General features: G+C 42.9%; 1 protein-coding gene across 2 annotated transcripts in view; it reads right to left on the bottom strand.

The window, feature by feature from the left end:
• The window catches only part of ccdc142 (coiled-coil domain containing 142), a 161,945-nt gene that overhangs the window by 9,553 nt on the left and 134,044 nt on the right, over window positions 1–18,348 (bottom strand). For both annotated transcript variants that reach the window (XM_056292093.1, XM_056292084.1), the window contains 5 exons: window positions 17,836–18,002; window positions 15,976–16,140; window positions 15,570–15,684; window positions 13,538–13,715; window positions 10,494–10,604 (listed from right to left, as the gene is read on the bottom strand). In XM_056292093.1, coding sequence (XP_056148068.1) covers window positions 10,494–10,604; window positions 13,538–13,715; window positions 15,570–15,684; window positions 15,976–16,140; window positions 17,836–18,002 — 736 coding nt within the window. The remainder of the gene's footprint in view (window positions 1–10,493; window positions 10,605–13,537; window positions 13,716–15,569; window positions 15,685–15,975; window positions 16,141–17,835; window positions 18,003–18,348) is intronic.

Here is an 18,348-nt window from a genome sequence, read left to right on the forward strand (position 1 = left end):
TCCTGGAGAAGGCTAAGGTGAATGGTGTTTCCCAGCCTCACCATGGCTGCCAGATGCAGAAGAGTGTAGGTACGAACACACTTCATGAACTGTCCTGGAGAAGGCTAAGGTGAATGGTGTTTCCCAGCCTCACCATAGCTGCCAGATGCAGAAGAATATAGGTATGAACACACTTCATGAACTTTCCTGATGAAGGCTAAGGTGAATGGTGTTTCCCAGCCTCACCATAGCTGCCAGATGCAGAAGAGTGTAGGTACGAACACACTTCATGAACTGTCCTGGAGAAGGCTAAGGTGAATGGTGTTTCCCAGCCTCACCATAGCTGCCAGATGCAGAAGAGTGTAGGTACGAACACACTTCATGAACTGTCCTGGAGAAGGCTAAGGTGAATGGTGTTTCCCAGCCTCACCATAGCTGCCAGATGCAGAAGAGTGTAGGTACGAACACACTTCATGAACTGTCCTGGAGAAGGCTAAGGTGAATGGTGTTTCCCAGCCTCACCATAGCTGCCAGATGCAGAAGAGTGTAGGTACAAACACAGTTCATGAACTGTCCTGATGAAGGCTAGGGTGAATGGTGTTTCCCAGCCTCACCATAGCTGCCAGATGCAGAAGAATATAGGTATGAACACACTTCATGAACTGTCCTGATGAAGGCTAAGGTGAATGGTGTTTCCCAGCCTCACCATAGCTGCCAGATGCAGAAGAGTGTAGGTACAAACACACTTCATGAACTGTCCTGGAGAAGGCTAAGGTGAATGGTGTTTCCCAGCCTCACCATAGCTGCCAGATGCAGAAGAGTGTAGGTACGAACACACTTCATGAACTGTCCTGGAGAAGGCTAAGGTGAATGGTGTTTCCCAGCCTCACCATAGCTGCCAGATGCAGAAGAGTGTAGGTATGAACACACTTCATGAACTGTCCTGATGAAGGCTAAGGTGAATGGTGTTTCCCAGCCTCACCATAGCTGCCAGATGCAGAAGAGTGTAGGTACGAACACACTTCATGAACTGTCCTGGAGAAGGCTAGGGTGAATGGTGTTTCCCAGCCTCACCATAGCTGCCAGATGCAGAAGAGTGTAGGTATGAACACACTTCATGAACTGTCCTGGAGAAGGCTAAGGTGAATGGTGTTTCCCAGCCTCACCATAGCTGCCAGATGCAGAAGAGTGTAGGTACGAACACACTTCATGAACTGTCCTGATGAAGGCTAAGGTGAATGGTGTTTCCCAGCCTCACCATAGCTGCCAGATGCAGAAGAGTGTAGGTACAAACACAGTTCATGAACTGTCCTGGAGAAGGCTAAGGTGAATGGTGTTTCCCAGCCTCACCATAGCTGCCAGATGCAGAAGAGTGTAGGTACGAACACACTTCATGAACTGTCCTGGAGAAGGCTAAGGTGAATGGTGTTTCCCAGCCTCACCATAGCTGCCAGATGCAGAAGAGTGTAGGTACGAACACACTTCATGAACTGTCCTGGGGAAGGCTAGGGTGAATGGTGTTTCCAATCTTCACCATAGCTGCCAGATGCTGAAGAGCATAGGTACGAACATGCTTCATGAACTGTCCTGGAGAAGGCTAAGGTGAATGGTGTTTCCCAGCTTCACCATAGTTGCCAGATGCAGAAGAGCAGAGGTATGAACACACTTCATGAACTGAATGTGTTGCATTACACTGGAAGTTCACTGACTCCTGCTGAGAAAGTCCATTAACAGTCTCAACAATGATTTTATTTTTGGGTGGTGTGGAGGGTGGTGCCACACCAGAACTAGTGATGCTGATTCTTCATAATCAGAATCAGCTTTATTGGCCAAGCGTGCCTGTGCACACGAGGAATTTGACTCTAGTTCACAGCAGCTTCTGGCATTTCCAGACTCACACACAGAAAAACCAACAGAAGTAAATGGAACAGCAACAGCATACTGAGGCATGCATGTATGCACAACAGGTATGCTGCTACAATTCAGTTTGTTTATGGTTGACTAATCAACAACCTCTGCCCATATATACTGCTTATACTATATTGCCCATACACTATACTATACATACCAAGACGCCACAACCCATTATGCCCATACAATGTACTATGTTATATACCCCTGCTGTATTATACTATATTCATGTACCGGAAGTATACACTATCTACTCATATATTTTCGTAATGTGTGTGTGTGTGGTGTTAGTGTGTGTGTGTGTGTGTTAGTTAGTGTAGATAGCGGGACCGAAAACTAAAACATTTATGATCCTAATTCTTTTTGGAGGTGGTAGGTATTGTCTCAGAGAGTAAGGGAAAAATCCCAGAAAATTAAAATTACGCATAAATATGCATGTTTCTAAAAATGGCTAAAAACCACTTTTCTCGGCATTTCAGATGATTCTGAGCATCTTTGATTTTTTCCACCTATATAAAAAAAAATTCTGGGACTTAGAAATGTTTTGGCATTATGCAAAATATATGCATTTTTGCAAAAATGCACTTATGATCCTAATTTTTTTTGGAGGTGGTAGGTATTGTTCCAGAGAGGACCAGAAAATTAAAATAATTATGCATAATTATGCAAAATATGCATTTTCTAAAAATGGCTAAAAACCACTTTTCTCGTTATTTCAGATGATTCTGAGCATTTGGGGGGAGGGAGTTGGAGTGGGGGGGGGGGCTTTAGGGACAGGGGGAAGGCGGTTAGCTGGCCGAATGAAGAGGAGGGAGATTTAGACGGGTGGATAACCAAACCGTTACATTGTATAGCGGGGTTCTTCTAGCCTACTCATATATTTTCGTAATGTGTGTGTGTGTGTGTGTGTGGTGTTAGTGTAGATAGCGGGACCGAAAACTAAAGCACTTATGATCCTAATTCTTTTTGGAGGTGGTAGGTAAAAATTAAAATTATGCATAATTATGCATAAATACGCAAAACATGCATTTTTCTAAAAATGGCTAAAAACCGCTTTTCTCGGCATTTCAGATGATTCTGAGCATCTTTGATTATTTCACCTACAGTGCATCCGGAAAGTATTCACACCCCTTCACTTTCCCCACATTTTGTTATGTTAAAGCCTTATCCCAAAGTGGATTAAATTCCTTTTTTTCCTCATCAATCTACATACAATACTCCATAATGACAAAGTGAAAAATGTTTTGTAAAAATTTTTGCAAATTTATTAAAAAAAAAAACTAAAATATTGCATGTACATAAGTATTCCCACCCTTTACTCAGTACTTGGTTGAGGCACCCTTGGCAGCGATTACAGCCTCAAGTCTTCTTGGGTGTGAAGCTACAAGCTTGGCACACCTATATTTGGGGTATTTCTCCCATTCTTCTCTGCAGAGCCTCTCAAGCTCTGTAAGGTTAGATGGGGAGCGTCGCTGCACAGCTATTTTCAGGTCTTTCCAGAGATGTTCAATGGGGTTCAAGTCTGAGTCACTCAAGGACATTCACAGACTTGTCCCGAAGCCACTCCTTCATTGTCTTGGCTGTGTGCTTAGGGTCGTTGTCGTGTTAAAAGGTAAACCTTTGCCCCAGTCTGAGGTCCTGAGCGCTCTGGAGCAGGTTTTCATCAAGGATCTCTCTGTACTTTGCTCCATTCATCTTTCCCTCGATCCTGACTTGTCTCCCAGTTCCTGCCACTGAAAAACATCCCCACAGCATGATGCTGCCACCACCATGCTTCACTGTAGGGATGGTATTAGCAAGGTGATGAGAGGTGCCTGGTTTCCTCCAGATGTGACGTTTGGCATTCAGGCCAAAGAGTTCAATCTTGGTTTCATCAGATCAGAGAATCTTGTTTCTCATGGTCTGAGAGTCCTTTAGGTGCTTTCTGGCAAACTCCAAGTGGGCTGTCATGTGTCACTGAGCAGAGGCTTCCGTCTGCCCACTCTACCATAAAGGCTTGATTGGTGGAGTGCTGCAGAGATGGTTGTCCTTCTGGAAGGTTCTCCCATCTCCACAGAGGAACGCTGGAGCTCTGTCAGAGTGACCATCGGGTTCTTGGTCACCTCCCTGACCAAGGCCCTCTCCCCCGATTGCTCAGTTTGGCTGGGCGGCCAGCTCTAGGAAGAGTCCTGGTGGATCCAAACTTCTTCCATTTACGGATGGAGAACACTGTGCTCTTTGGGACCTTCAAAGCTGTAGAGTTTTTTTTCTACCCTTTCCCAGATCTGTGCCTCGGTACAATCCTGTCCCGGAGGTCCACAGACAATTCCTTTGACTTCATGGCTTGGTTTCTGCTCTGACATGCACTGTCAACAGTGGGACTTTATACGGACAGGTGTGTGCCTTTCCAAATCATGTCCAATACATTGAATTTACTACAGGTGGACTCCAATCAAGATGTAGAAATATCTCAAGGATGACCAGTGGAAACAGAATGAACCTGAGCTCAATTGTGAGTGTCATAGCAAAGGGTGTGAATACTTATGTACATGCAATATTTCAGTTTTTTATTTTTAATAAATTTGCAAAAATCTCTACAAAACCTTTTTCACTTTGTCATTATGGAGTATTGTATGTAGATTGATGGGAAAAAAAGGAATTTAATCCATTTTGGAATAAGGCTGTAACATAACAAAATGTGGGGAAAGTGAAAGGGTGTGAATACTTTCCGGATGCACTGTATATAAAACAAAATTTCTGGGACTTAGAAATGTTTTGGCATTATGCAAAATATATGCATTTTTGCAAAAATGCACTTATGATCCTAATTTTTTTTGGAGGTGGTAGGTATTGTTCCAGAGAGGACCAGAAAAATTAAAATATAATTATGCATAATTATGCAAAATATGCATTTTTAAAAAATGACTAAAAACCACTTTTCTCGGCATTTCAGGTGATTCTGAGCATTTGGGGGGAGGGAGTTTGAGTGGGGGGGGGGGGGTAGGGGCAGGGGGACGGCGGTTAGCTGGCAGGATGAAGAGGAGGGAAATTTAGACGGGTGGATAACCAAACCGCTACATTGTAGCGGGGTTCTTCTAGTACATATATATTTCCAGTACATGAGATAAAATAGTATAATATAGCATCCACCTCACAACGACCTACCATGCACCTCACAACTACATACTGTATTATATACCTATGTTACAACTACAACAATAGCAGCAGTAATTGTAACCACTATACACCAGTTGAATGTGTATTTACAACTGTGCATCTGTATTGCACAAACATTGTGTTGCACATCAGGTTTAAAGAGGTAGTAGTGCACATCGTACATATGTAAGTGAGACATCTTGACCAGGAGGGGGTGGTAGTATTTACATGATATTTACATAATAAGTGTCTGTAACTGCACCATGCTATTGAGTGTTCATGGTGGCATGTGGGAATAAACTGTCCCTACGTCTGGTGGTTCTGGTGCACACTGCCTTGTTGTAGCGCTTGCCAGAGGGTAGGGGTTCAAACAGACGGTGACCTTGGTGTGGGGGGGTCTGTGCTTGCATTTTTCTTTCACGACATAACATTAGGTTGCTTCCAACCATCACAGAAGTTAGTCCAACTGTCGTGAAATTAGTCAAGTTACGTCTTCGTTTTTCACCGTTTTAACACTTTTTTGTACAGGAACTCAGCAATATCGACCTTACTCAAGTCAAGTAGGTTTTATTTGTCCCCAGAGGGGCAATTGTGTAGCAGCGGCAACATTTACGTACGGCAAATAAATACAAATAAACACAACATGTAGTGAGCAGAACAAAGCCAACAAGAAGCAGTGCAGCAGTAAACAATGTTAACAGTGTGTGTCCAGGTGGAGCTGGTATTACCTCCTACTGTTGGAGTTTAGCAGTGGAAATGGCTGAGGGCATGAAGGAGTGTTGCCATCTATTGGTTTTGACTACTGGGTATTTGAAGCAGGAACCAGAAGGCAAGGTGTGAAACTCTAGGTCTGAAACTCGAGGTGCGGGGGGGGGGTGCTGTCAGACAGGATGGATTCTGCTTTCCTTAACATCCGCTTGTTGTATAAATCAGACGGACTTTTCTGTTAGGTACCTGTGATGCTACTGCACACATTGATCACCTTTGTTAGTGCATTTTTCTGTTTAAGGTTGAGAGAGGCATACCAACCGATAGAAGAAAAAGTAATAACAGACTCTATAAAAGATCTGTAGAACAAAGTCATCAGGGACCTGTCGACACACAACTTAGCCAGCTTCCCCAGACAAAAGAACAGCTGCTGGCTTCTTTTGCATAACAAATTGGTATTACAATCAAAGTTCAGCTTGTTATCAATTATAGTGCCCAAATACTTGTATGACTCAACAATTTCAACCTCCTGACCATTCATCTTTACTCAGATTACTCATCAATTACTAACTAATACAAGTTATCAATAAATAATTAATAATATTATTAACAATAATAATAAATTAATTAATAATCAATCAATGAAGTTGGATTTTTTTATAGCGCTTTTGTAGCTGCAACAGCCACTCAAAGTGCTTTCGATTACTTTACAAACTTCTCCTGGGACTTTTGGGTTAGCTGTACTTATAACATTCCATAACTAGTTAATCAATACACTAATTACTCAGAAGCTATCTTGGAACCCCTGCCACCAACCAACCACGACTGATTTGCCAGAGCTGAGCTTCCGTGTGACGCAAGTGTTTGCATGCCTTCAGGACTTTCTGGCAGAAGGCTTCCGGGCTCGGTGCGATGGCGGAAAGACCTAAGAAGTGTCCAGGAGAAGTTCCTGACGCTCCAGAGAAAAAAGAAACTCGGTGTTTTAAACCATTAAAGTTAAAAAAAACATTAAAGTTAAACCATTAAAGTTAGGGAAGAAAAGAAAGAAAGCAATTGACAGCGAGGACAAACACGGATAACCATTGGTGCAGCTGAAAGAAGAGAAGTAATTACTCTCACTGCCAGATGGGGGAGACAAAACTTCCACACTGCAGGTTTTCCACGTACACGTCATGCATTGAATGTGTAGCGTTACACTGGAAGTTCATTCACTCTTAATGAGAGAGTCCATTAACAGGGTCAGCCATGTTTTTTTGTTTTTTTGTTTTTTTAGGGGTGGGGGGTGGGGGGGCTGGAGGGTGCTGGCAGACCAGAACTAGTGATGCCGATTCAATTTGAATGAATCTGTTGGATCTGGGTACAATTACCTGCATCACCATAGGTTTCAGTAATTTGAACAAAACTTGACAAAGTAGCTTTAACCAACAGTTTATCAACTAAAGGCACACTGAACAGGATGTCCACCCTGAAAGAGTAAAAACTTTACTCATGGGCCATAAGTAATGACTGAGTAGTAAACTTCTAGTGGTCTGTGTCAGTGTCTGTCTGCGGAGACCCTGTGTTTACTTCTTGCTTTCTGAATGTTTGGGGTATTTCTGGGCATTAACCTTTTGACAGTGGGTTTGTCAGTCAGCTCCCGCAAGCAGCAGCACTGCTGGTGAGGGCTTGATTCTGTGAAACTGGAGCGTTCACTGAGTGAATCATCTCATCACAGCTGAGATGATTAATGGTGGACACAGCTCCACAAGACATGAAGATAGAGACATGAAGATTGAGCAAGACATGAAGATAGAGACATGAAGATCGAGCAAGACAGGAAGATAGAGACATGAAGATCGAGCAAGACATGAAGACAGAGACATGAAGATAGAGACATGAAGATCGAGCAAGACATGAAGATAGAGACATGAAGATCGAGCAAGACAGGAAGATAGAGACATAGCAAGACATGAAGACAGAGACATGAAGATCGAGCAAGACATGAAGACAGAGACATGAAGATAGAGCAAGACAGGAAGGATGAAGAAGTTATCACCATAAAACCAGCTAGAATTTCAGCACGTCACACATCTCCATGAATGTTAGTTATCGTTTTGCATTTTGCATAGAAAGATACGAATAAATCCGTCCTTCTTTGCTTATGTTCAAATTATATATTCAAATATTCTGATAATCTTTTACGCTCAGTTTTTCCTAGATATTATACCTAGTTTCTTATTCTGAAACTTGAATTCACTTTAATAACCTAGTCAGAGGGAATTCTCCACTGATTACGCCATCCTGCTGGCCAGCACACTGTGTGGGGCTGTGTGTTTACATTGTTCTGATATGTAGTCATGTGCTACTACAAGTTCCATCCATCGATCCATCCATTATCCAGGACCTTCTTGCTGTGAGGCAACTGCGCCAACCACTGCGCCACCATGCCACCCGCTACTACAAGTTGTCAATTAAACATGTAAATACGTAAATATGTAAAATGTTGGCTTGCCTGAGAGGACAGCTGGAGATAAAACGCACAGCAGAACGTCATGACGGACATGGCTTTGATAAGTCTAAGAATATCTTCATGACTGTGGAGAAGTTGGTTTTAAATCCATCTGATGATCATAAAAACAGAGTGAGCATTCAGATGCTTGTGAGTTCTTTTGTTCATCTGCTTTTTTCAGGATTCTTTGACAACACAGGAGGACAAAGATGGGCTGATGCTTATGTGGGACTGGTTGACTGACTTAAAAAGAGACAATATTGCAAATCTGAGGTTGCACTGTGACTGGCAACAGTGATGCAGTCACACAAACATGCTTTTGCAATGTAGGTCAAGCGGCTTGGGGACCAAATGAGTCAGTAGGTAGATAACTGAGAAAAACATCTCCAACGTATGCTGCTGAGTTTCTAACCTAAGAAACCACTCAAGTAGAAAGTAGTTTTAGCTAGATGGATTAAAATCTTACAAATCTTACAAAGACCCACAACAAAAAGATCTTCAATGTTTACCACCACCCAAAGCGAATAAGAAGAATGAGTGTTTTACCTTCTACAGAACACGAAGTGCGAGCGAGGCCTACTCTATTAATATTCTGACAGTTAACAAGTATTGGAGTTAGGTACAGTGGCTTCAGGAAGTATTCATACCCCTTCACTTTTTGCACACTTTATTATGTTGTGGATTTAACTTTTAAATTGATAAAATTGTAATTTTTGCCCATCAATCTTTGCTAAATAACCCATAATGTCAAAGTGAAACATGTTTTTAGAAATATTTGAAAATTTTTGAACAGCAAAAACTGAAATCTCTCATTTTCATAAGTACCTTTTGCCTGGTATGCCAAATTGCGGTCAGGGGCATCCTGTTTGCTTTAAATTATCCATGAGATGTGTCTAGAACTTGACTGGAGTCCACCTGTGGCAAACTGAATAGATTGGACATAGTTAGGAAAGGCGCACACCTTTGTATATAAGGTTCCATAATTCACACTGCATGTCGGGCCAAAAACCAAGCCATGAAGTCCAAGGAACTCTCTGTAGACTTTCGTGATAAAACTGTGGTGAGGCATAGATCATGGCAGGGGTATAAAACTATCACTGAAGTTTGAGTGTTCCCAGGAGCACAGTGGCCTCAACAATTGTGAACTGGAAGTTTGGAAGCACTAGGACTCTTCCTAGAGATAGCCGTCCAGCCAAAATGAGTAACCCGGCAAGAAGAGCTTCAGTCAGGGAAGTGACCAAGAACCCAACATACTTTAGATAAGCTCTGCAGAGATGGGAGAACTTGCTGGAACGACAACTATCTCAGCAGCACTCCATCAAGCATGCCTTTATGGTAGAGAAACCAGACGGAAAGCAGTGAAAGGTATATGACAGCCCACTGGGAGTTTGCCAAACAGCATTTAAAAGACTCAAGAGCATGAGGATAAAGATTCTCTGTTCTGATGAGACAAAAAAAATTGAACTCTTTGGGCAGAGCTCCAAGAACTGTGTAGTGAACACCAGGCATTGCTCATCATCTGGCTGGTACCATCCCTACGGTGAAGTATGGTGGTGGCAGCATCATGCTATGGGGGTGCTTCTCAGCGGCAGGGACAGGGAGACTGGTCAGAATTGAGGGCAGGATGAATGCAGACAAATACAGAGAGGTCCTTGAAGAAAACCTGCTCCAGAGTGCATGCGACCTCTGACTGGGGCGACGGTTCAGCTTTCTGCACAACAATAACCTGTAGCATACAGCCAATACAACACTGGAGAGGTGTAAGGACAAGTCTGACTGTCCTTGAGAGGCCCAGCCAAAGCTCACACTTAAACCCCGAAACATTTGTGGGGAGACCTGAAGATGGCATTTCATCTTGGACAGCCTCCCATCTAATCTGATGGAGGTTGAGAGGATCTGCCAGGAGGAATGAGATAAACTGCCCAAATCCAGGTGTGCAAGGCTTGAATAGACTTATCCAAGACTCAAACCTGTAATTACTGCCAAGGAGCTTCTAAACAAAGTACTGAATCAAGGGTCGGGTCTGAATACTTGTATGAATGAGGTTTCAGTTTTTGATTCTTAATATATCTGCAAAACTTTCTGAAGATGTTTACACTTTTGTCATCATGGGTTATTGAGTGTAGGTTAATGGGCAAAAATTACAATTTTATCCTTTTAAAATTAAATCTACAACAAAAAGTGAAGGGGTTTGAATACTTTCGGAAGCCACTGTATATTCCATAGCGTTGTTGATTCTTCTGCTAACACAACATAACGTCATCAAGGATACCTCAGGCTGAGCAATCGTTGGTGTAGTTCAGTTGATAGGCTGTACTGGTCTGACTGAATCAGCTCTCTGATTGAATCGAAGTCCTGCTTCAGCTGAAGCGCCCCCTGGATGCTGAGGAGAAAGAGAAAGGGAGGCATTTGGTGAAGTGATTCAAAGCAACATGGCAGAATAGACTCAAACACTGGGGGCTCTATTTTTGTGAAACTGGGCACAAGTGCTAACACAGACAAGTGCAGGCGCACATGGGCGTGCCAAATATATTTTTGTTAATTTGGTGACCTGAGACAGCATGGCGCAGTCGATAGAGGTTGGATTAGGATGAATGCCATTGTGGAGCTGGGATGGGCTTTGACTTGGCCAATCAAAATTGGGTCCGGGTCAGCAGTTCCCCTCCCTGGCTGAACACAGCCTGAGTCAAGCCCTGCTTCCCCTTCCTGAGTCGCCGGGTTGTTTGCCAGAACTTCCTTGAGGCCAACTGAAGTCCTCCTCCATAGCCTCGCTGAACTCCTCCCACACCCAAGGTTTTGCTTCCACAACTGCCGAAGCCGCAGCCCTTTTGGCCTCCCGGTACCTGTCTGCTGCTTCAGGAGACCCCTGGGCCAACCAAGCCTGAAAGGCCTCCTTCTTCAGCCTGACGGCTTCCCTCACCACTGGTGTCCACCAGCGGGTTCTTAGGTTGCCACCTCAACAGGCACTGATGACCTTATGACCACAGCTCCTGCCTGCTGCATCTGCAATGGGTTATTCTCAATCATGTGACTTTTTCATCGACAACGAACAGCTCCGCCATGTTGGAGGACAGCTAGACCTTAGCAACCACTGTCTACACTGAAGTTCTCATTGTCGATCTGTGTTTACAAGAACAACATTGTAAGCAAAAATCGGACAAACGTATGGAAATAAAACATCACAGTTGTGATCCACTCTTCGAAAAACAGCTTGCAAGATACATTTTACAAAGTTCTGGCCTAACGGCACAAAGGAACAGATTCAATTTGAGGATTTTTGGCTGTTAGGCCAATCGCATGTAATTCTTCGATGGCTTCAATCAAGAATTCTGTACAAGCTTTAGATGGAAAAACCAAGGAGAGATATATGGAAAAACTCACACTTATCAATATGTTAGACCCATATGTTGACAAATTTATACAACAAAAGCAGTTTCTCTCCCTCTTGTACTTATTATATTCAAACCATATCATTTTAAGATTTAGCTTATAACTGCTGATGATGATGATTGACACACAATTGAAAAATGTCTAATACATTTGAAATGTCTTTATTTTTAAATACTTTTGTTTCTTAAAAATTTATATTATAACAGTTTTATACAATGAATAATATATAACTTGAAAGTTGTATCAGTCTGGAGGAACGGCTGAGTCACACACATTTGTCAATGCACAAGAAACCAAGGCAATGTTATCCACTGTTGTCATACCAGCACTATCCTTATTACTGAGGTAGTCTGTTGGTAAAATTCCTTGGAAAATTGTACATGTTCTGCGTACTAGGTCAGTGACACGCTCCATATGGATGCAGACAGATGCAATTTTTCTTGTTGCCTCAGTTTCTAAAGGACCAAGCTGCTTTTTCCCTTGTATAAAAGCAGGTATCTTAACTTCTGCATGATCGTTTTTCATCTGTAAGATCTTCCCGACTTATCCTCAATATCCATTTTCTTCTTCTTTCCTCCGACAACCTTCGAGTTTCTTCTCCTTGATGGCTGGTTATCTTTGGAAAGTGAAAGTAGGACTTGTTCCTCTCTGTCAGCTCGATTGGAACAACCAAAACCAGTGCAGAAATTAACCATTGTAAAATATTAACTACGATAGCTGTTCTGTATGAATCAAGCCTTGAAACACATTCTGTCACTCTGACTGTTTAGAAAATGCTTAGCATCGCACAGTGAGAGCAACACAGTATCCTATGGACTGCAGCCATTGTCCTCCAACATGGCGGCTGCGTTGCAGTCACGTGATATGTGACGTAATATGAGAATAACCCATAGATACAGATGTCAAGTTATGTCTTACTCAAATGTTCCTAGGCTTCGGTTAATTTACCCACTGAACGGGTCAACTTAGCCATCATCGCCACAATTGCCCTGCCCGAGAGATGTGGCAGGAGCAGCCACTACATGCCCTGGACAATCATTCTTGTGTAATTGACTTTAGCCTGAGCAAATAAAGTGATGCACTGTATAGCCTCCAAAAATGATAAGTCCAAACATGACAATGCACGTTAATGTTTACTAGGAAAATAAAAGTGTCTCTACATTCGCTAAGGTGGAGGGTAGAGGGTGTCTTTAGGTGGATGTCAGTAGCAGACGATAAAGTTCTGATTGGCCCATAGAAATGCCACAGAAATGACTAAAACTACACTATTGACTTGACAATCCAATAAGGTTGATACGAGCCTGGATCGACGGGAAGGACAATCTCATAGCAAAGACAGATAATGCACAATCAGTCATTCTCGTTTCACTCACTCAGCAGCACCCCCGCCCCACACCACCATTTTTTAAAACTCTCTGGATCTACACGAGTCACGTGAATGACCTGGTTGACATTAAAAATGGCAATTGTCACTGAACGGCAACGAGTTCACTTCACAGGTATGTATTTTAGTGGGGTGAAATGCAAAGGCTGACAGCCACTGAAACACATTTGGATAGATTTGGTGTGTGCTTAGACGTGGTCTGAAGCAGCGGAGGCATAAGCACAATTACAAGCCAAAGCGGACACTAAAATTGAATGAAACCAGCAGTGCTACCAGCTGCACACCTCCACTGCACCATCCCCACCCACCGCAGTAAAACGGGTTCCTTTCGATCCATGAAATTACCAAACGAACGCAGGTGAGAAAAATTCACCTTAAACCTGAGGACACTGCCAATTACCTTGCATCTGCTAACACCAAAACAGAGCCCTAGATGTGTTCATAAACGTATCACTCAACAAGCTTATACAACCATATAAATTTCCACCTGAATGACCAAAGGTAGCGAAAATACTGGAATTATCATTAACAGAATGGTTTACCTGAATCTGATTTTCTGTTTCAGGATATGTTCCATCCAGGCCTCCATGAAGGCGGTCATGGTTACACTCAAAGCCTGGATACGGGCATCGTCAGACAGCGGAGCCACGCCCTCTAATACCTGACCAATCACACTCTGAGCTGCCAATGAAGCATACTCACTGGGGCTGCTGGGAAAACCTAAAAGTAGAGAAAGAAAGTGAATAAGAGAGCTATTAGAAGAAGAAGTACAGGTTCTGCACAGTCCTGTAGTGTGTGTGTGGGGCAGTACATATAGACCTTGTTCTTATTATTAGCAAACAAACATGAACTAGCCATTTATAGGTTCCAAAGAGACTGCTACTGCTGCCAAATGAAGAATTCTACTAAAGTGGGTATGGGAGAAAATACTGCACAAGTTTAAGGCTTTAAGCAATGGCTCTCCAAAGGTAACTGCTTGTGTTCTTTAATGAAAAAGCCCAGAATCAGGCCTGGATTCACGTTGTGAATTGAAAAATGAACCAAGAAAATCAAGTGGATTTATTGGTTTATACAGGAAGTGAGCCTGGGAAGTGAAATGGACGTAATTTTTTTATAAGGCACACGTGCGAGTTACTAACTCAGTATACACTGAATATACATTGTAATGTATACACTGAGTATACATTACAAGCAGATTTACATGCAGCACTCAGTGACTTGACTCTAATGAATGTATTACTGATCAGTTTAGATGTCAAAGCTCTGATAATCATGGTATGTAGAAGGTGTAGTCTGGTCGGTATTTAGCTTGATAAACATGGTATGTAGAAGGTGTACTCTGGTCGATGATCAGCTTGATAATCATGGTATGTAGAAGGTGTAGTCTGGTCGGTATTTAGCTTGATAAACATGGTACGTAGAAGGTGTAGTCTGGTCGGTGTTTAGCTTGATAAACATGGTATGGAGAAGGTGTAGTCTGGTCAGTGTTCAGCTTGATAAACATGGTATGTAGAAGGTGTAGTCTGGTTGGTATTTAGCTTGATAAACATGGTATGTAGAAGGTGTAGTCTGGTCGGTGTTTAGCTTAATAAACATGGTACGTAGAAGGTGTAGTCTGGTCGGTGTTTAGCTTGATAAACATGGTATGGAGAAGGTGTAGTCTGGTCAGTGTTCAGCTTGATAAACATGGTATGTAGAAGGTGTAGCCTGGTTGGTATTTAGCTTGATAAACATGGTATGTAGAAGGTGTACTCTGGTCGATGATCAGCTTGATAATCATGGTATGTAGAAGGTGTAGTCTGGTCGGTATTTAGCTTGATAAACATGGTACGTAGAAGGTGTAGTCTGGTCGGTGTTTAGCTTGATAAACATGGTATGGAGAAGGTGTAGTCTGGTCAGTGTTCAGCTTGATAAACATGGTATGTAGAAGGTGTAGTCTGGTCGGTATTTAGCTTGATAAACTTGGTATGTAGAAGGTGTAGTCTGGTCGGTGTTTAGCTTGATAAACATGGTACGTAGAAGGTGTAGTCTGGTCGGTGTTTAGCTTGATAAACATGGTATGGAGAAGGTGTAGTCTGGTCAGTGTTCAGCTTGATAAACATGGTATGTAGAAGGTGTAGCCTGGTTGGTATTTAGCTTGATAAACATGGTATGTAGAAGGTGTAGTCTGGTCGGTGTTTAGCTTGATAAACATGGTATGCAGAAGGTGTAGTCTGGTCAGTGTTCAGCTTGATAAACATGGTATGTAGAAGGTGTAGTCTGGTCGGTATTTAGCTTGATAAACATGGTATTTAGAAGGTGTAGTCTGGTCAGTGCTCAGCTTGATAAACACGGTATATAGAAGGTGTAGTCTGGCCGATGTTCAGCTTGATAAACATGGTATGTAGAAGGTGTAGTCTGGTCGGTATTTAGCTTGATAAACATGGTATTTAGAAGGTGTAGTCTGGTCGGTGCTCAGCTTGATAAACACGGTATATAGAAGGTGTAGTCTGGTCGATGTTCAGCTTGATAAACATGGTATGTAGAAGGTGTAGTCTGGTCGGTATTTAGCTTGTCAGTGAGCTAGTGAGTTACCTGTGTTGAAACTGAGCCGCCAGTGTTTTGCAGGGGGCATGGTCTGCTCAAAGATCTCCTCTGACATCCTCTTACAGTCAGTGGAGAAGATCTTCAGAGCCAGCGAAGAGAACCCCTGACACACACACACACACACACACACACACTCTTAGCGGCCATGTTATATTTCAAGTACTTGTCACTCAAAACACAATCCTGTATTTAGTAATTCAGCATTGCTTCTCCGTCAGCATCCATATAGCTACACAATGCTGGGATGTCACCTGACCCTTGAAACTTCAAAAAGGATGTTGCTTTTGTTGCTTTAACCAGACTTTTTTTATATTCATCCAGGACAAATCAATTCATTGTGGAGTATATGGCTTACATTTGTTACGAGCAGTGGGGAATAGGGAATCATACATACCTGCAGCTTAGACACAGCCTTGCGAAGGGCTCCAATTTGCTGCCTCAGCAAGGCCTGATGAAGGGGATGATGCTGGTGATGCTGATGGTACTGGTTAACATGATCTTCATCTATTATCAGGGTCTCAGTTTGCTGGAGAAGGCTCTCTAGTGACATTCTTAACACCTGCAGACGGTACAATCATTGTTTCTATTGTTTCTGTATACACTGTACTGTACATGTTGTATACACTGTACTATACATGTTGTATACACTGTACTGTACATGTTGTATACACTGTACTATACATGTTGTATACACTGTACTGTACATTGTGCATATACTTATATATACCAGTACACTCTGTCATGTCCAGCTACCTCGGGTATGTAAGTAACCTGCTCACATCTATTCCAGCATCTCTGATATATTCTCTGCACCACTGCACTTCATTGCCTCTCCTTTCACCTGTATAAGTCAGTCCTTATGTATACGTATATCTGAATATTGTTGTGTTGTAGTGTGTAGTATTCTATGTTGAGTACACACAGAGCCATGAAATCAGAGTCACATTCCATATGTGTGCAAACCTACATAGCCAATAAACCTGTTTCTGTTTCTAAAAGTCACCTGGGCTGGTGACAAGCGTCAATGTTTCTTTTAACAAAACTGCTTTGGCTGATGAGAAAATAATAATTATAATAACAATAATAAATAGCGCTTTTCTAGACACCCAAAGTGCTTCACATTGAAGGGGGTAACTAACTTCAACCACCACCAATGTGTAGCACCACCTGGGTGATGCACGGCAGCCATTTTGCACAGGAGCGCTCACCACATGTCAGCTTGAGGCGGAGAGGGAGGAGTCATTGAGCCAGTTACATGGGGGATGTTTAGGTGGCCAGATGGAGAGAGCCAGGTTGGGAATGTTGCCAGGACCCCGGGGACCCCATGCTCTTTGTGATAAGTGCCATGGGATCTTTAATGACCACAGTGAGTCAGGACCTCGGTTTAACGTCTCATCTGAAGGACGGCATCTCCTACAACACAGTGTCCCCATCACTGCACTGGGGCACTGGGATTTGATATTAGTTGCTTCTATTAGGACCAGAGGGAAGACTGCCCCCTACTGGCCTACAAACACCACTTCCGGCAGGAACTCACTTTTCCCTGGAAGTCTCCCATCCAAGTACTAGCTAGCCAAGCCCACACCTGCTTAGCTTCTGTCATTTGGAAGAGCCAGGGTACATGTTGGTATGGCTGCTGGCCGAATGAATTGGCTGGTGAAATGTTGCCCCTACTGAGTCTGGTTGTTGAAAATGCCCCGTGTCACATTTCTACTTCATTTCAACAAATGGTGCAGACCTGACCAGTTAAAACGTGATGGACGATGTTTATTGGACTAATTCCTGCCCAAACTTAAATCAATGCATGAGAATAAAAAAACTTTTTTTATAGTTATTATCTGACACTCTAGGTCGCTGAAAGAGGAAGCTGTTAGTTTTCCAACCTAGCTGAGAGCTCAGTAGTCAGAGAAAATTAAAATAAAGTGACCTAAGAGCTGGACAGGTTGCCGTGTCCTATTTACACTTCCTGATGAAGGGGATCTGAGAAAACAGTGAACCTCTACGTGTTCTATGGGACTGCCCCAGCCAGAGGACATAGAGGGCACCCCCCGGCACCCCCCCCCTCCACCCTCCCGCCTTGAGCTATGTAATATATCAGTTTAAATCCCAAAAAGACCAAAGCAGATGTTCAGATGTCTGCTGACTCGGGGGATTGTATCTTGATCATCCAGTTGAAAAATGGTCTCCCTTAATATTGCCATACTTCTCTTATTTTTAGAATTAGTTTTTTCCCACAATGCTACAGTGCCCCTACCTTTAGGTCTCCTTGTGTGATCAACAGGAACTTGTTGAGGGTCCATGAAGAGAGGAACTGATAGGCTTTAGACATCACCCACAATGTGGAGGTCTGGACTGAGGCTAACGCTAGGCTAACAGTAGACTGAAGCAGAGGGAGCCTGGAGCCACAGACACCATCAGGTCCTGATGATGTACAGACAGGGAGGAGGACAGAGAGAATGTTTGGAAGCAAGAGAGGAAAAGGTATGAACAGACAATGCACAGGTGAGCATTTTATGACTTTGATATAATTTGAAATTAGGTCATAAATCTGCTTCTTGTTGGTTAAACTGTGATAAGAGCACTGATACAGGCCCAAGAGTACACAGCCTAACTGGACTCTGGGTAGTTTAAATAGGATGCTGATACAGGCCCAAGAGTTCACAGTCTAACTGGACTCTGGGTAGTTTAAATAGGATGCTGATACAGGCCCAAGAGTACACAGCCTAACTGGACTCTGGGTAGTTTAAATAGGATGCTGATACATGCC

The sequence above is a fragment of the Lampris incognitus genome, chromosome 1 (assembly GCF_029633865.1).
Source record: "Lampris incognitus isolate fLamInc1 chromosome 1, fLamInc1.hap2, whole genome shotgun sequence".
Classification (NCBI taxonomy): Eukaryota; Metazoa; Chordata; class Actinopteri; order Lampriformes; family Lampridae; genus Lampris; species Lampris incognitus.